The 15939-nt window shown below is 67.5% G+C and overlaps 1 protein-coding gene across 2 annotated transcripts; it reads right to left on the reverse strand.

Annotated features, from left to right (window-relative positions):
* Window positions 1-846: 846 nt before the first annotated feature.
* On the reverse strand, window positions 847-13689 carry INAVA (innate immunity activator). 2 transcript variants are annotated; one of them, XM_059677887.1, is made up of 10 exons: window positions 13568-13689; window positions 10935-11063; window positions 10179-10321; window positions 9703-9819; window positions 8596-8818; window positions 6602-6655; window positions 4749-4935; window positions 4268-4450; window positions 3162-3786; window positions 847-2418 (listed from the first exon to the last, which is right to left on the reverse strand). In XM_059677887.1, the coding sequence occupies exons 2-10, from the start codon at window positions 10987-10989 to the stop codon at window positions 2326-2328; spliced, it is 1680 nt and encodes a 559-aa protein (XP_059533870.1). In that variant the 5' UTR covers window positions 10990-11063; window positions 13568-13689; the 3' UTR covers window positions 847-2325. The 2 variants fall into 2 exon arrangements, with proteins under 2 accessions (XP_059533870.1, XP_059533869.1); XM_059677886.1 differs by having other exon boundaries at window positions 10935-11066; window positions 13509-13614.
* Between the last annotated feature and the right edge of the window lie 2250 nt (window positions 13690-15939).

Raw genomic sequence — 15939 nt, forward strand, 5'->3', positions numbered from 1 at the left:
CCCCCCTCCCCTCCCCAGGCCTCAGCCAACCAGGCCCCAAAGCCACAGGGGCCCCTGGTCCCCGGGGCTGAACACGGGTGGGGGGGGTGCCTGGAGCTGCCCCGCCCGCACCCATCTGCCCCCCTTGTCCCCCCCCTGGGCTGGGGAGGGCCAGGCGGGGACCCCACTACCTGACACGCTGGCTCCTCAGCTCCGGGCACGGCTCCTCCTGGGACAGGCTCCAGGGGGCGCCCTGTGGGGTGCTGGAGCGGCCCCTGCAGGGCGGGAGGAGCCGGAGGCAGCCACACACCCAGCAGGGACCACAGCCCGGCCCGCCCACCTGGGGGCGCCCCTCCCGAGGCTGCCACCTCGTCCCCCGGCCCCCCCGGCCCCCCCCCCCCGCCCCCTTCTCTCCCCAGGGAAGCCGCTGAGCCCAGCTCCGAGCCGGGGAGACCTCTGTCCTGCTCCAGGGGAAGCAGATGGCCCGAGAGGCGCCCCCAATCCCACCCCCACCCCCGTCCGCCCAGCCACCCGCTCCCCAGGACCACCCTGGGGAACGGGCACAGGTTCTCGGCACAAAAGATCCCTTCAGGGCCCGGCCTGGGTGGCTCAGTGGTTGAGCGTCGACCTAGGAACCAGGAGGTCGGGGTTCGATTCCCGGTCGGGGCACAGGCCCCCGGGTTTCGGGCTCGATCCCCAGTGTGGGGCGTGCAGGAGGCAGCCGATCCGTGATCCTCTCTCATCACTGATGTTTCTCTCCCTCTCCCCCTCTCCTGATGTTTCTCTCCCTCTCCCCCTCCCCCTTCCCCTCCGAAACCAATAAAAATGTCATTTCTTTAAGAAAAAAGCACCCTTTAGCCGCTCAGCTCAGCTGATCACGAAAGAAACCAGACTTTATTGGAGTATTTGGCACTGAAATCCACACGGCTGCGGCCCCACCACGAGGGCACGGCCGGGCATCACACGGGACCCAATAAGTTAACAGCAACGACGTTCAGGTGTGTGCGGGGGGGGGGGGGGGGGGGGGGCGGTGCTTGGCCGGCTCCTGGCTCCACAGCCCCCAGGACGCGGGGAGGGAGACGGGGAGGGAGACGGCCGGGGCCGGGGAGAGGGGCTCAGAGACCAACGGACAAGAACAGCAGCCACTGTGGGACATCGGACATGCAGGTGCGGCCCCGCCCCATCCTCCGAGCGGCCACCTGGGCTCTCTGTCCGGCTGGGAGGCCGGGGCCTCTGGGGGTCAGGCATCCATTCTTGGAGCCCTCGCTGTCTCGGTAGCCGCTGCTGACCGAGTCCAGGGAACGCGAGGGGGAGGGTCTGTGTGGGCGAAATGGGAACCAGCGCCCTCCGCCCCCCCAGGGCAGCTCTGAGCCGGGCCTGGGGGCTCCAGCCGGCCGGCCGGTCTCCTGGAAGCAGCACCCCCACCTGGGCACCTCGCCCAGCGACCCCCTGAGGGCCTTTGGCCCGCAGCCCCCAGGCCTGCCCGCGTCTGGGCGGCCGGGACACTTCCCGGCTTCAGGAGGGTCACTCCCCGGCCGGTGACCAGAAGGGCTTGCCCACTGCAAGCAAGTCCGTTCTCGGAGCTGCGTTGGGCGCCGTGGGGTGCGGGAGGAGCCGGGACCCCACCCCAGCCTGAGACCACGCCACGGGGGTGGAGCCTCCCGGACATGCCTGTGCAGTTTTGGGGTTTAGGACGACGACGCAGCCCCAGGAGGGCGGCCACAGGCCGAGCGCGCTCCAGGACACACCGGGGCTCCCCATGCCGCGTGGAGCCTCGCACTCGGGGCTCAGTCAGAGGTAGGAGGTGCTGGAGCCTGCAGGCCCTGAGAGCAGACAGTGACCGGGGCCCTGCGTGGGGCTGGGGGGGGTGGGTCAGGAAGGCAGTCCTCGACCCTCACTTGGTGCGTGCATCACAGGGCACATGGTGGGGGGGCCTCCCAGCCCGGCACCCCACGGCACCCCGAGAGCTGGGAGACGGGGGAGGGGAGATGCCCATTGGCTGTTCTCCGGGGCCGTCCTCGGAATCACAGGGCCAGCACTGGGGACCCCAGGGGTCCCCGTCTGCCTCTGTCCCGCCTCTCGTCTCGCATAAGGAGGCAGGCCGGGGGGCACACAGGCGGGGGGCCCAGGTTGAGCCGGCCAGCCGGGCCTCCAGCACGGCCACGCGACAGGGAGCTCGAGAACGAGTGACAACAGAGACCTCGTGACGTCCGAACAAAAAACTGGCGTAAAAATAAAAAAACGTCTCAGCTCCGGGCATCGACCAGCGATGGGGCGGGAGCGGCGAAGGCACAGGCGGGCTCGGCCCGAGGCGGCGGCGGCGGCGGCACAGGGCACACCTGGGCGCTACACCTGGCTGATGATCTCCCCGTTCTCAGGCACGAACACTTGCACGGGGGCCCCCTCGGGCGACCTGCGCAGCACGCACACCGTGGGCACCTGCTGGGCGGAAGCAGAGGGAGGGAGTGAGCGGACGGGCAGCCGGGTCCTGGCAGCGCGCCCAGGGCACCACCCTGTCCTGAGGGTCCTGGTGGCGGCCCAGCCGGTGCGGCTCAGTGGCTAGAGCACCCGCCTGCGGACCAAAGGGTCCCGGGTTCGGCTCCGGGCAAGGGCCTGGACCTCGGTGGCAGGCTCCTCCCTGGCCTGGGCGTGTGCAGGGGGCAGCCCATCGATGTGTGTCTCTCACAGCGATGTTCCTCTGTCTCTCCCTCTCTCTCTAAGTGTCAATGGGAAAATATCCGCGGGTGAGGACTTTTAAAAAAAGATCCTCCGGGCAGCGGCCCCGGCCCCCCCAGGAGGCCATCTCGCCTTCGCCCACTCTCCACCCCTGCAGCCCTTGGGGCGTGCCGGGCACCCTGACCTCCTACCCGCCTCTCCTGGGCTCACTTCTCACCACCCGCCCGTCCGACAGGTTGGGATGGGCTGGGCCTGGGCCAGGGCAGGTCCGAGCTCGCAGGAGGGAGACGCGGAGGGTGCGGCCCAGGACGGGGCAGCAGCAGGCAGAGGGGGGGGCGGGGCAGGAGGGCCATCCGCTGGGCCTGCGGTGTCGGGGCTGCTGGCATCGGTCACTCAACTCTTGGACCTGCTGGCCTCGCAGCCTCTCTAGCTGGAGGGCCCGGCGACCCTCACCTGTGTCCCCCCCCCCTCACCTGCGTCCCCCCCTCACCTGCGTCCCCCCTCACCTGTGTCCGGGGCCCCAGGGCCCGCCCGGGGGGCAGGCTGCGCACGCGGAAGGCCCCCTGGCGGTCCAGCGAGTGGGGGCGGGCGCTCCGCAGGCGGACGCGCTCGTGCCAGGACTGCAGCTCCTGGGTCACGGCCGCGCGGCACAGGGCCCGGCCGGCGGGGCTGTCCTTGAGGGAGGGCGCGCGCGCCAGGCGGCCCCGGGGGCGCAGGTGCTGCTGCAGCTGCTGGAGCTGCTGGAGCCGCAGGGCCAGCCCCTCCTCCTCGTGGGCCCCCGGGTCCCGCTCGCCGGGCGGCAGGCAGCCCTCGGCCACCAGCACGTAGCGGCCGGGCGGGAAGGGCCCGGGGGGCGGGGGCAGCGACGGGCGGGGGGCGGCCGGGCCCCAGCCCCCGCGGTGGCCGGGCGTCCCGGGCGGGGATAGCGGGCGCAGCACGTAGATGTCGGGGCTGCTGCTGCCGGGGGAGGTGGCGTGGGACACGCTGGAGCCGTCGGAGCCGCTGTCCTCGGAGCAGGAGTGGGGGGCCGGGGGCGGCCGCGGGGGGCCGCTCGGGGGCCAGCAGGAGCTGGGCACGGTCATGGTGTAGTGCGTGGGGCGGCGGCGGGGACCTGCCCGGAAGGAGTCCATCCTGTGGGAGGGGGACACACATCTGAGTCTGGGGGGCGGGGGGTGGGAAGAGGCCAGGCGAGGCCGGGTCCTGGCTCAGATCTCCCCAAACAGACGCCATCCGTGCCCGGCCGGCCCGTGTGGCTCAGGGGGTGAGCATCGACCTGTGAACCAGGAGGCCACGGTTCGGTTCGCGGTCAGGGCACAGGCCCGGGTGCGGGCTCCATCCCCAGTGGGGGGCGTGCAGGAGGCAGCCGGTCCATGATTCTCTCTCATCATGGATGCTTCTCTCTCTCTTCCCCCCTCTCCCTTCCTCTCTGAAATCAATAAAAATATTTAAAAATAAAGTAAATAAGAGGCTCGCGGACGACTCGCCGTGGCTTCCAGGCCACGGCATAGCCTCGACGGAAGTCACTGGCCACGCGCCACCCACCCCGGGCCCCGCCGTGGCCGGGACCCACCACCCCGCATGCACGCTCCCGCCTGGGGGCCCCGTCCTTCACCTCAGAGACTGCGACTGGCCTCGCCGCCCCTGTGTGTCGGGGGTGGTGGGGGTGGTGGGGGCGCTGGCCCGGCCCTGCCGTGGCCCGGGAACGCCGCGGACGGGGACCCCGTGGTAGGAGGGGGGCTCCAGCAGCCACAGGCCGGAGGTGCTGGGCCCGTCCTGGGGCGTGGAGGCCGGGCTGCTGCGAAAAGATCGGAGGCGGGTCAGGGCGGGGACCTCGGGGCTCGCGGGCGGGTGCCCAGGAGCGGGGCCCCCGGATCCCACCGGCACCCGCTGGGGACGGGGCTGTCGGCCAGCCCCGCCCCCTCCCGCCCCTCCCTCACCTGGACGCCCCGCCCCCTACAGCCCTCACCGGGACGCCCCGCCCCTTCCGCCCTCACCGGGACGCCCCGCCCCTTCCCTCTAGCCCCGCCCTCACCGGGACGCCCCGCCTCTTCCCTCTAGCCCCGCCCCTCCCTCTAGCCCCGCCCCGCCCCCACCTGGACTCGCTGCTGGGGTCGGGCGTCTTCCCGGGCTTCTCGTAGGGCTGGTCCAGGCTGGTCTCCTTCCAGGGGCCGTTCTGGATGGGCGCGGGGTCCACGGCCCCCGGCTCAGGGCCGGCGGGCGGCAGCCCCTCGGGGCTCGGGGGCGAGGACGCCGGGGCAGGCTTGGGCGCCTGGCCTTCCTCTGCAGGAGAAAGGGCTCCTGTGAAGGCGGCCGCCGGGGAACCAGCCCGACAGGAACCTCTGGGACCAGGCCCGGCCCTGCCTCCCACGGCTGCCCGTCCGCCGGGCTGGGCAAGGCCATCGCTCTGGGCCACATGACTTCTGGCCCTGGCCGGTGTTGCTCAGTGGACAGAGCGTCGGCCTGCGGACGGCAGGGTCCTGGGTTCGATTCCCGGTCAGGGCCCATGCCCAGGTTGCAGGTTCAGTCCTCACTGGGAGGTGTGTGTGCCGGAGGCAGCCGATCCGTGATTCTCTCTCATCATGGATGTTTCTCTCTTTCTCTTCCTCTCCCTTCCTCTCTGAAATCAATAAAAAATGTATTTTTTAAAAATAATGATTTCTCGCCCTAGTTGGTTCGGCTCAGTAGACAGAGCGTTGGCCCGTGGACAGAAGGGTCCTGGGTTTGATTCCCGGTCAGGGCACATGGCCAGGTTTGCGGGCTCGATCCCCAGTGTGGGGTGTGCAGGAGGCAGCCGATCGATGAGTCTCTCTCTCATCATTGATGTTTCTATCTCTCTATCCTTTCCTCTCTGAAATCAATAAAAAATATATATTTTGCCCTAACCGGTTTGGCTCCGTGGATAGAGCGTTGGCCTGCGGAATAAATGGTCCCAGGTTTGATTCCGGTCAAGGGCATGTACCTTGGCTGCGGGCACATCCCCAGTGGGAGGTGTGCAGGAGGCAGCTGATCGATGTTTCTAACTCTCTATCCCTCTCCCTTCCTCTCTGTAAAAAAAGCAATAAAATATATTAAAAAAAATATATATATATATATATATTTTTTTTTTTTTAATGACTTCTCCTTTGGGACCAAATCCCTCCCTCACAGCCCCATTTTACACTTGCCCCCTGCAATCCCCCCTCCCCCGATGGACTCTCCTTGGCTCAGACGGCTCCACATCTAACCTTTGCTCCCGCTGCCGCCTCCGAGTCCACCGCCTGCCCGTTTACCTGCCTTTCTCGCTCCGGCCGTGCCCCCGTGCAGTTTCCTTATTGACTTGGGCACGCCCTGGGCAGGCCTGCACACCCTGCTCACCTGGACCCCAGGATCCTGGGGCGTGTGACCAGGGCTCCTAAGCTAGGATTTGCACTTCCTGCTCCCTGCTCCCTGGGAGCAGTGACTGCGGCCAGAGGGCTTTTTGGCTCTGACAGCTGCACATTGAAATAAAGGCCCAGGCCCGGCTGGTGTGGCTCAGTGGTTGAGCCTTGGCCTCTCAGCCTATGAACCAGGAGGTCACGGTTCGATTCCCAGTCGGGGCACAGGCCCGGGTGGTGGGCTCGATCCCCAGTGCGTCGTGTGTGCAGGAGGCAGCCGATCCATGATTCTCTCACATCATCGATCTTTCTCTCTCTCTCTCTCTCTCCCCCTTCCTCCCTGAAATCAATGAAAATATATTTGAAAAGAAAAAGAAAGGTGCAGAACAGAGGCGGAGGCCTGGGGCCGGGAGGGAGCTGCCCCTCCCTTTTCTGTCAAAATGACCGAGCGTCCAGATCGGAAAGGGACGGGCATCCCCCTGAGCCGGGGCCGGGGCAGAGCCGGGCAGCCGCCCCCACCTGAAGGCCTCACCCCCGGCTGGGCCGTAGCCCCCGGGTCTCGTCTGACAAGCGTCCCCACACGGCCCCCTCACCTTCCTCCAGGAGCAGCCCATCGGACAGCGAGCTGTCGTCGGAGACACTGAGTTCTGGGAGAGAAAAGGGGAGAGGAGATGGGGGTGAGGAACCCAATGCACGTCCACCCACATCCGGGGCAGCCGGGGCCTGCCCCTGCCCCTGCCCCCTCCCCCACCGAGCCCTCCGCTGAGTGTGAAACACCGCCCTGGGCGGGAGTCTATTACTTGGAGGTAAGAGAAAAAACCGGATGCCGTAACCGGTTTGGCTCAGTGGATAGAGCGTCGGCCTGCGGACTGAAGGGTCCCGGGTTCGGTTCCGGTCAAGGGCACGTACCTTGGTTGCGGGCACATCCCCAGTAGGGGGTGTGCAGGAGGCAGCTGATCGATGTTTCTCTCTCATCGATGTTTCTAACTCTCTATCCCTCTCCCTTCCCCTCTGTAAAAAATCAATAAAACATATTAAAAAAAAAAGAAACAAGAAAAAAAAACAGGTGGGACACGGGACACCTGACTTTCATTATGGCTCCACCGTTCCTGTCGCAACCACGCATAAGCCCTTTCAACGCCATGGGCCTCAGTTTCCCCGTCTGTCAAAAAAAGAGCCAGGGCTGCCCTGGCCGGTGTGGCTCAGTGGACAGTGTTGACCTGGGGACTGGAGGATCCCGGGTTCAATCCAGTCAAGGGCACAGGCCCGGGTTGCGGGCTCGATCCCCAGTGTGGGGCGTGCAGGAGGCAGCCGATCCCTGATTCTCTCTCCTCCTGGATGTTTCTCTCTCTCTCTCTCTCTCCCTCTCCCTTCTTCTCTGAAATCAATAAAAATATATATATATTTTTAAAAAAAGAAAAAGGCCAGGGCTCTCTGCGGCCGGGCTCCCTGGCAGGGGGAGGGACAGGCAAGGAGCCGTCTTGAAGGCCACGCCCCCCTCGGCCGGCCTTGGGGCTCCCGTGGAGGAGACACCCTCTTATTGAAAACTGGACCCCGCCTCGGCTCTTCTACGAAAACTGCCCGTCTGTGCGTCTACTGGTCAGCCTCCTCCCTCGGCCGCCTGGCGGCTGCAGGTGCCCGGGGAGGTGTCTGCGCACAGCCTTTCTACCCTAAACCAGAGACGACATGGGGAGATGTGGGGGGACGCTGGGGGGTATTGGGGGCCTGCACTGTGATAGCCTGAGGCACCGGCCCGGCCAGGGACCAGGAAGAGCTTCCGGTTTTACACCAGGTCCCAGGAGGTCCCTGAGGGCAGGGGTGGGAGCCTGGGGAATGGGAGCCGCCGACCATTATCCCAGCCCAGCGGCCAGGCCTGGAATCCAGTTCCGCCCCAGGGCCCCCACCAGCCCCTCCTCTGGTCCCCTCACCCAGGGGGAGGTCTGGCACCCCTGGGAGGCCTGGGGGAGGGCCCGCCACGGGCATGCTGCCCTTGCTAGGGGTGCTGCGTTGGACCCCACAAGCTGGGTTCGGGTGGAGCTGGGTTCGGGTGGAGCTGGGTTTGGGCCGGGAACCTCAGTGGCACCCGAGGAAGGTGACCCAGGTGGCCTCACCAACACCACCGATGGCTGGTCCTGGGCCCCGGTCACCCACCAGGTGGCCCACAGCCCCGGGTCCCTGGGGCTCAGGGACACGCCTGGACAAGGGAAGGGGCTGCACCTGGCCAGGTGGGCAGAGCAGCCTGGGCCTGAATCAGCCCTGAAACCATCGGGTGAGCGGCCCTGGGCAGCCGCCCTCACAGGGCCCGGCAGCGAAGGCCTCTCCCTGCGGCCTGGAGGGCGTGGGGTGGACTGGGCACCGCAGGAGCGGCACCTGGAATTCGCTCCAGGTCAGCCCGGGCATGCCTCTGTCCTACCCGTCTTCCAGGGGATGGAGCGGGGGGGGGGGGGGGACGGGGGGGGGAGACGGATGCGGAAGGAGGGGGACGCTCTCTAAGGAGCTGGGGGTGGCAGAGGGTCAGCACGGGGTGCACACGGCCCCCGCCCCCAGCAGGAGATCCCAGAGGCTGCTCCCCGGGACCCGGACGCACCTCGGCCCAGCGGCAGGGCGGCGGGGGGCAGGGACCCCCGATGGCGCCGCTGCTCGCCCAGGCAGCGCTCCAGCGCCCGCAGCTTCTCCTCCTCCCGCAGCACCGCGTGCTTGCGCTGCCGCCGGGCCTGGCGGCTCAGCTTCTCCTCCCGGCTCAGGCGCCGCGAGGCCTCCGCGATCTGCAGCTGCAGGGCCAGCTCCTGCTCCAGGCTGCTCAGGGGGTCCTGCGGGGGGCGGGAGGGAGGGTGAGCTGGGAGGCCTAGGAGGAGGGGCCCTGGAGTCACAGAGAACAGCCGCCTCCTCCAGGCAGGCCTCTGAGATTTGCAGCTGCAGGGCCAGCTCCTGCTCCAGGCTGCTCAGTGGGTCCTGCAGGGGTAGGGGGGGGCGGGGTGAGCTGGGACACAGGATGCCCAAGGTCCCTGGAGTCACAGAGAACAGCCTCCTCCTCCAGGCAGGCCTCCAGGTGCTCCTCCAGGGCCCTCTGCTGCTTGCGCACAATGAACGTCAGGACCCTGGATCCTGGCCCTGGCCCTGGCCTGCCACATGGGGCAGAGGGTGGAGGGCCGGGAGGTGCCCAGGAGCTAAGCTGTCGGCCTGAAAGGCTGGCCCGGGACCCACCCACCAGCAGGTCGAGCCAGACGGGGCGCAAAGCGAAGTGGGACACTTTCCCTCCTGACCCCAAAGGGCTGGGCAGGTGAGGGGGGTGTGGAGCCACAGAATGCCACCACTCACACCCCAGGGAAGGGCTCCCGGGAGGACCTGGGCCACGCCCCCCGCCTTCCGAGGGCCAGGCGACCTGTCTGAACAGGTGGCCCGGCCCCTCCCCGGGCCAGTGGTTGTCTCTTAACTGATCTCCTGCCCACAGAGACCCAGCCCAGACGCTCCCTGGAGCTCCCCGCTGCCCTGCTGCCCGGCTGGCACCCCTTCCCACGCCACCTGGGTCACACCTTCGTGGGTGCCTTGTCCACCCAGGGCCCAGCACCCCACGGGCGTGATGGGTGGAGACGGCCCGGCGCTGGGGGAGATGCCCCGGACCCAGCGGCCTCCTCCTCCGGGTGAGAGTGCGCCCCAGGCTCGGGGACCCAGCGATAGCTTCCAGCCTCCTCACCTCTCCCTGCAGGGCCTGCTCGTCCAGCTTATACGCCGCCCCGACCCTGCGGCGGACCTTGGGGGCCGTCTCCCCGGGTTTGAGGGGGTACTCGGCGGGCAGGACGCCCGTCAGCTCCTGCGGGGGAAGCAAGTTCGAGTCAGGCCCCCCTCCACTCGCCCAGCCCAGCCGGGGGCCGACCCAGAGGAGCCTGTCTCGCCCAGCTCTGCCCCCCACCCCCCCAAGCCCTTCTCCCCAAGGTCTCACTGCCTCCCCCACAACCCCCTTCAAGCCTCCTCGCTGCCCCCTGGCCCCAGCTGCCCCCCTGTCTGCTGGGTCCCCCCACAGTCCTGGGCCCCTCCCCCTCCCCGACCGTGAGTGCCTGCACCCCGGACGCCAGGCACCATGCCCCCCCTCCCCCTTCCCTCTGCCCCCATCTCCCAAAGTGTGGCTCCAGGGCGGAGCCCCAAAAGGGGGCGTGGGAGGGGGGCTCTCACCGCCTCCCGCAAGCAGAGCCTCCTCAGCTCCTCCAGGCAGGCCTCCAGGCGCTGCTCCAGGGCCCGCTGCTGCCTGCGCACGGCGTGCGTCAGCTCCTTCACCTCCTTCAGCTCCTTCAGCGGGGACACCGGGCTGTCCGGTCCTGCGGGCGGGGGGCACGCGCTCAGGGGAGGCCGGTCAGATCATCCTGACCACCCGTGGGGAACCAGGACACGCACACAGGCGTACATGCGTGTGCACAGGCGTACAGGCACGCACACACGTGCACAGGGGTGCACACATGTACAAGCCTCCTCTCTCTGTCTAGGCCACAGGACACAGGGTGGATTTTTCAACCGAGTGATCACTGGCACCAGCGTTGAAGGGGCCGGTTCCAGGCAGCATCAGACTCCAGACCAAGCCCCTCCAGCCAGAAAAACTGCCCAGCCCGGCCGGCGTGGCTCAGTGGTTGAGCGTCAACCTATAAACCAGGAGGTCAGGGTTCGATTCCCGGTCAGGGCACAGGCCCCGGTTGCAGGCTCCATCCCCAGTGTGGGGTGTGCAGGAGGCAGCCGGTCCATGATTCTCTCTCATCATCGGTGCTGCTCTCTCCCTCTCTCTCCCTCTCTGACATCAATAATATATTTTTTTAAAAGGAGAAAGAAACTCCGACCGGCGCTCCCGGCACCCACCCCAGCGGAGGCCCCCCTCCGGCACCCCCACCCGCCGCCCAGGGCATCCCCCCTCCCACCTGGCAGACCTCCTGCCCCGCTCACCGGACTGCAGGATGACGCCGCTGTCCGTGTCGCTGACCTCGTCCTTCGTCTCCATGGTGGCTTCCCGGGAGGGGGCGCGCGACGCCGCCCGCCTGGGCCGGGACCTGCAGGCGGCCTGGAGTCCCCCAGCTTGTAAGAGACATCACAGGAAAAGCTCCATGTGAACCCCTGGTTCCAAACCCCCTGGTTCCAAACGGAGCTCAGGAATTAGACTCGAGGACGGGGGCGTGGCGGGGAGGAGCGGGTTTCTGGGACAGGCAGGGAGGGGTCTCAGCACGGGGGGGGGGGGGGGGGGAGAAGGGGGTGCACGAGAGAAGCTCTGTGGGTCCCCCAGCACACCCAGCCCCTGCTGCCTCCCTCCCAGAGTCCTCTCGGCCCAAGGGGACGGGCAGCCGCGGTAGAGGAGCGACTCCCGGGTGGGTAAGGAAAAGAGCAAAAAGACACAGACGAGAAGAATGAGACTGATGCCCGGCCATGTGGCTCAGTGGTGAGCGTCGACCTAGGAACCAGGAGGTCAGGGTTCGGTTCCCGGTCGGGGCACAGGCCCCGGATGCAGGCTCCATCCCCCGTGGGGGGCGTGCGGGAGGCAGCCGATCCATGATTCGCTCTCATCATCGGTGCTCCTCTCTCCCTCTCCCTTCCGCTCTGAGATCAATAGAAACATTTTTAAAAAGGAAAAAGGTTGGAATAGCACAGGGAGGAGGGAAGCAGGAGGCGCGGTGTCCGTGGGGAACCGGGTCCCTGCAGGGCCACCCGTGCTCTGCCCGAGAAGCCGGGGCATGAGGCCCATCCCGCTGCCCCCGGGAGAGGGCCTCCAGCCAAGTGTCCATCAAGGCAGGTGCCGGAGTGTCCCAATGCCCCGGACCAACTCCCGGCCGCCTGCCATGCCTAGGAGACCCCTCGAGGGGGGCGGGGGGCCCCCGGGAGCGTGTCAGGGCTGCGGGGCGTGGAAGCCGCCGGGGACGGAGATCGCCCGCCTCTGCCTCCCTGAGGCCTGGGGCACAGGGTGGTCTGGGTGCTGTCCCAGCTGAGTGTCAGCCCAGCTGGCTCCAGTCAGCAGAGCAACACCTGTCACCGCCCTCCTCCTCCTCCTCGAACCCACAGCCCCGGTCAGGGCCCAGCTGGGCTGTGGGGGACGGGGCGGGGCGGGGCCAGCCACCTCCACACTGAGTCAGCTGTTGAGCAACAACACGGCCGTCCTTGGGGAGTTTCTGTCTGTCTAGAGCTTATCCTGCCTCCCCCCCACCCCCCTCTCCGCAGGGACACGGGGGAGGGGGTACCCTTCCTTCAGCCCCCGGCAGGGACATGGGGGGCAAGGGGCTGCCCTCCACCTGCCCCGGGGGGGCGGGGAGAGCGAGCACAAAGCGAGGCAGCGAGAGGGACGGGGACGTCCCCAGGGCACCCCTCTGCCTGTGGAGGCGGAAGAGCTGGGAGCTTTGGGGGATCCACACACACACCAGGGCTCATCGCAGTGCACGGGGGGGGGGGGGGGGCTGCAACCCGGACCCGGTGCCCCGGACTCGGCCCTCAGCTCTCCCAGGCGCGGGAGGCAGGTTCTGAGAGAAAGACTCATAAGTGAGGTTTTTGCAAACTGCCCCCGATACAGGCCGTCCACAAGCTCTGGGGACACTGGAGGGGGTCGCCTCCGCCCCGTGCATCCTCCCAGAGCAGGACAGAGGACAGAGGGGCAGGTGGGCACCCCCCCAGGCCAGGGCCCAGAGGTCTCCACAAGCCGGGCCGGGAGGGGTCAGGTGTGGGGAGCCATTCACTCGTCACACCTGCCTGTTAATTATTAACCAGGAAGGAGCTGCCTGGGAAGTTGTGCCAGTTCAAGGATTTGGGGGGGCCAGGCCTCTCCCCAGTCGCTGGGTCAAGGGGGCAGCACTGGCCTTGGGTGGTCCCGGTCGGATGCTGAGCCCAGGGAGGGCTCCCCAGCCGGGCCAGCGCCCAGGCCCGTATATCGGGGCCCAGATCCGAGTCTGCGCTCTCCTGGGAGACCGGCCGGCCTCTCTGGGCCCCCTTTCCCTCCGGGGTTCAGAGGAGACCAGGTCTGACCCCTGCCCCTGGGACCTCGGACGGACGGAGCCCTGGAGCCCCCTCCCCCAGCAGGGCCGGCGCCTGGAGCTTCGGGCGCTGCTTTCAGGGGAAGCAGTTCCGGGAACCCCACCTCCTCCCCACACAGGAACAGCCCTGCCCCCGGACCCTCAGCCTCTCCCGGGCTAAGAAGCAGTCCGTCCGTCCATCTGTCCGTCCGGCTGCCCAGCTGAGCAAGGTCCCCAGAGAAAGGCAGAGCCCAGAGGGGGTGTAGAGGGCGGGGAGACCCTGGCGCCCCGCAGGCCCAGCCACTGGGGGCCTCCCCTCTCCCTGTGCCCCTCCTCCTGTGGAAACTGAGGCCTCACAAGTACAGGGACAGCCCCTCACTGGGGCCCCCAGTACCCCCAGCGCCCCTGGGCCCGGCCGGCAGCAGGCCGCGGGGGAGGGGGACAGGGGACGGTGGTGCTGGCCACTGCCCGGGCCACTCCCAGGCCCCGAGGACCGGCTCCACCTGGTCCCGCCCTCACCTGCGTCTGTGAGTCCAGGAGACGGAAACAGCCCTGTCCCGGGTCAGGGGGCCCGGAGGCCTCGCATGTCACCTGGGGTCCCCCCAGCCACTGGCGGCCTCCTGCTGCTGCCTCGGACCGGCTCTGAGCTCCTGTGGTCCCCACGCTGGTCCCGCCACAGCCTGGCCACAGCCCGGCCTCCGTGGCCCCTCCTCCGCCAGGGGAGCCAGGGCGCTTGTCAGGACTTGACTCAGAGGGAGGAGCAGGTGAGCTAGTCCCGCCCGGAACAAGCCTGCCCGGGCCGATCCTGGGCCTCGGCGAGGAGAGGGGTGCCCCCCTGCACCCCAGACTTCCCCAGGGAGGGTTCCTCCACCCACAGGGAGGCAGCAGGGACCAACATACTGAGCCCAGAGGGGCCCCGCGCCCTCCTGCCCTGGCCCGGGATCCTACCTCGGGCGGTCACTGCCCTCCCGTACCCCAGTTTCCCTTCCCGAGGCACACGTGGCCCCCGGAAGCGGGGTGCAGGGCCGCTGTCCACGGGGAGCAGCAGCAAGAAGCTCACAGACAAATGAGGCTCCCCCCAAGACCTCAGGACGGCTCTGGGGGCCCAAGAAGGCCAGCGGGTTCTTGCTTTTTTATTTTATTTTTCCAACCCTCCCCTGAGGACGTGCTTTTATTGATTTTTAGAGAGAGAGGAGGGGAGAGAGAGAAACAGTGATCGGTTGCCTCCCATATGCACCCCGACCAGGGATCAAGCCCGAAACCTGGGTACGTGCCCCAACCAGGAAGCGAACCTGAGACCCTCCGGTGCCCAGGGGACGCTCCAACCCCCCGAGACGCCTAGCCAGGGCCGTTCCTGCCCTTTACCCCCAACATCTCCCCCAGGACGGAGGCCCCCGCCTCCCGGTGAGCACTGAACCCCGATCCTGCCCCCTCCTCCAGGGAGGCCACTGTGACCGCGGGCCCTACACCCACTCCCTGACCAGGAAGGACCCGCGACCAAAATGGAAGCTGCTTCCGACGTCTCCCACCCCCTGACCCTCGAGCAGTCGCTGCTGGAATTCAGGCTATTTCACCCCGGGCAGCGGGGGTTAAAGGCCACCTGTGGAGGATCAAGACTTCGCTCACCACAGAAACCAAAGGTCCCTCGGACTTCGATGATTCCATTCGGCTTTAAGTGCTCGCTCTAAAAATCCCGTCTCTCTCTACCCCCCGCCCCCCCCCAGACCTGGCCTTTCCCGGAATAACCAGCAACGCCCCCACTCCCACCCCCACCTCGCCCCACCCCAGCCCCCGAGGCCGCAGCAAGCAGGACCTGAGATCTCGTCACTTTCCCATAAAACCAGACGCTGGGCCAGAGTCCGGCCTCAGAGCTGCCCTCCGGCCCGAGGCAGGCCGGACTCACTCCCTCACCCTGCCTGCAGGCCGCCAGCTCGGTTCCTGCCCCACTGAACCCCACTGAACCCGTACGGCCAGCGAGGCGCCGGGGTTTCGGAGTGAGTGAGCGAGCACCCCATCTCCCAGCGCCCCATCTCCGGCACAACAGCCAGGACTTCGCCAAAGCAGTTCTCGGGGCCTGGTGTGGGCGGACTCTCTGGGTCCCTGCGCCCCAATCTCTGAGTCTCCACTGCGCGCCCCCTCCCTGGGATCCTGGCCCCTCAACATAGCTCTGGGGTGTTTTCGGTTTTTTTGTTTTGTTTTGTTAGTCCTCACCCCACGATACTTTTCCATTGATTTTTCAGAGAGAGGGAAAGACGGAGAGAGACATCAATGAGAGAAACACATCCGTGGGGTGTCTCTTGCACGCGCCCCGACCAGGGCCTGGGCCTGGGCCTGGGAGGAGCCTGCAACCGAGGTACGTGCCCTTGACGGGAATCAAACCCGGGACCCTCGGTCCACAGGCCGACGCTCTATTCACTGAACCACACCGGCCAGGGCTCAACATCGCTCTGGGTGGCCCCCCCCTCTTCCCACCCCTCCCCCAGAGCAGGATGACAGAGAGTCAGCTGCCGCAAGGAGCTCCCCAGCCCCCTCCCCTCTGACCCCCCTGCCACCGCCCCTACACACACCCTGCTCACCCTCACATTCCTGCACACGTCTCTGCAAACAATGCAAGCCCAGGTCCCCCCCTGCCCCCCCCCCCCCCGCTGACCAGCCCTGCTCCCCAGGCCGCGGGGCCCACAGGGGACAGCCCCCTCCCTAGGCGAGGAGCCCCCCAGGAGCCAGAGGTCAGGAGCCCTGGCCCTTCCTCCCGGAGGAAAAACAACAGCCCTCCACTCCCCGCAGGGCCACCACATCCTTGCCCAGGGCAGAGGAGTTCGTTGACTTTGCACATAATTGACATCCTCCCTCCCCGCACCGCGCCCATCCCCCAGCTCCAGGTGGGAGCCCATGGAAGTTTCTAGAATCAGCAGTATTCTTCTGGTGCATAGCAACACCTGGCGAGAACCCCAAGGCAGCGGTTC

This window comes from Myotis daubentonii, chromosome 20, assembly GCF_963259705.1.
Source record: "Myotis daubentonii chromosome 20, mMyoDau2.1, whole genome shotgun sequence".
In the NCBI taxonomy this organism is placed as follows: domain Eukaryota; kingdom Metazoa; phylum Chordata; class Mammalia; order Chiroptera; family Vespertilionidae; genus Myotis; species Myotis daubentonii.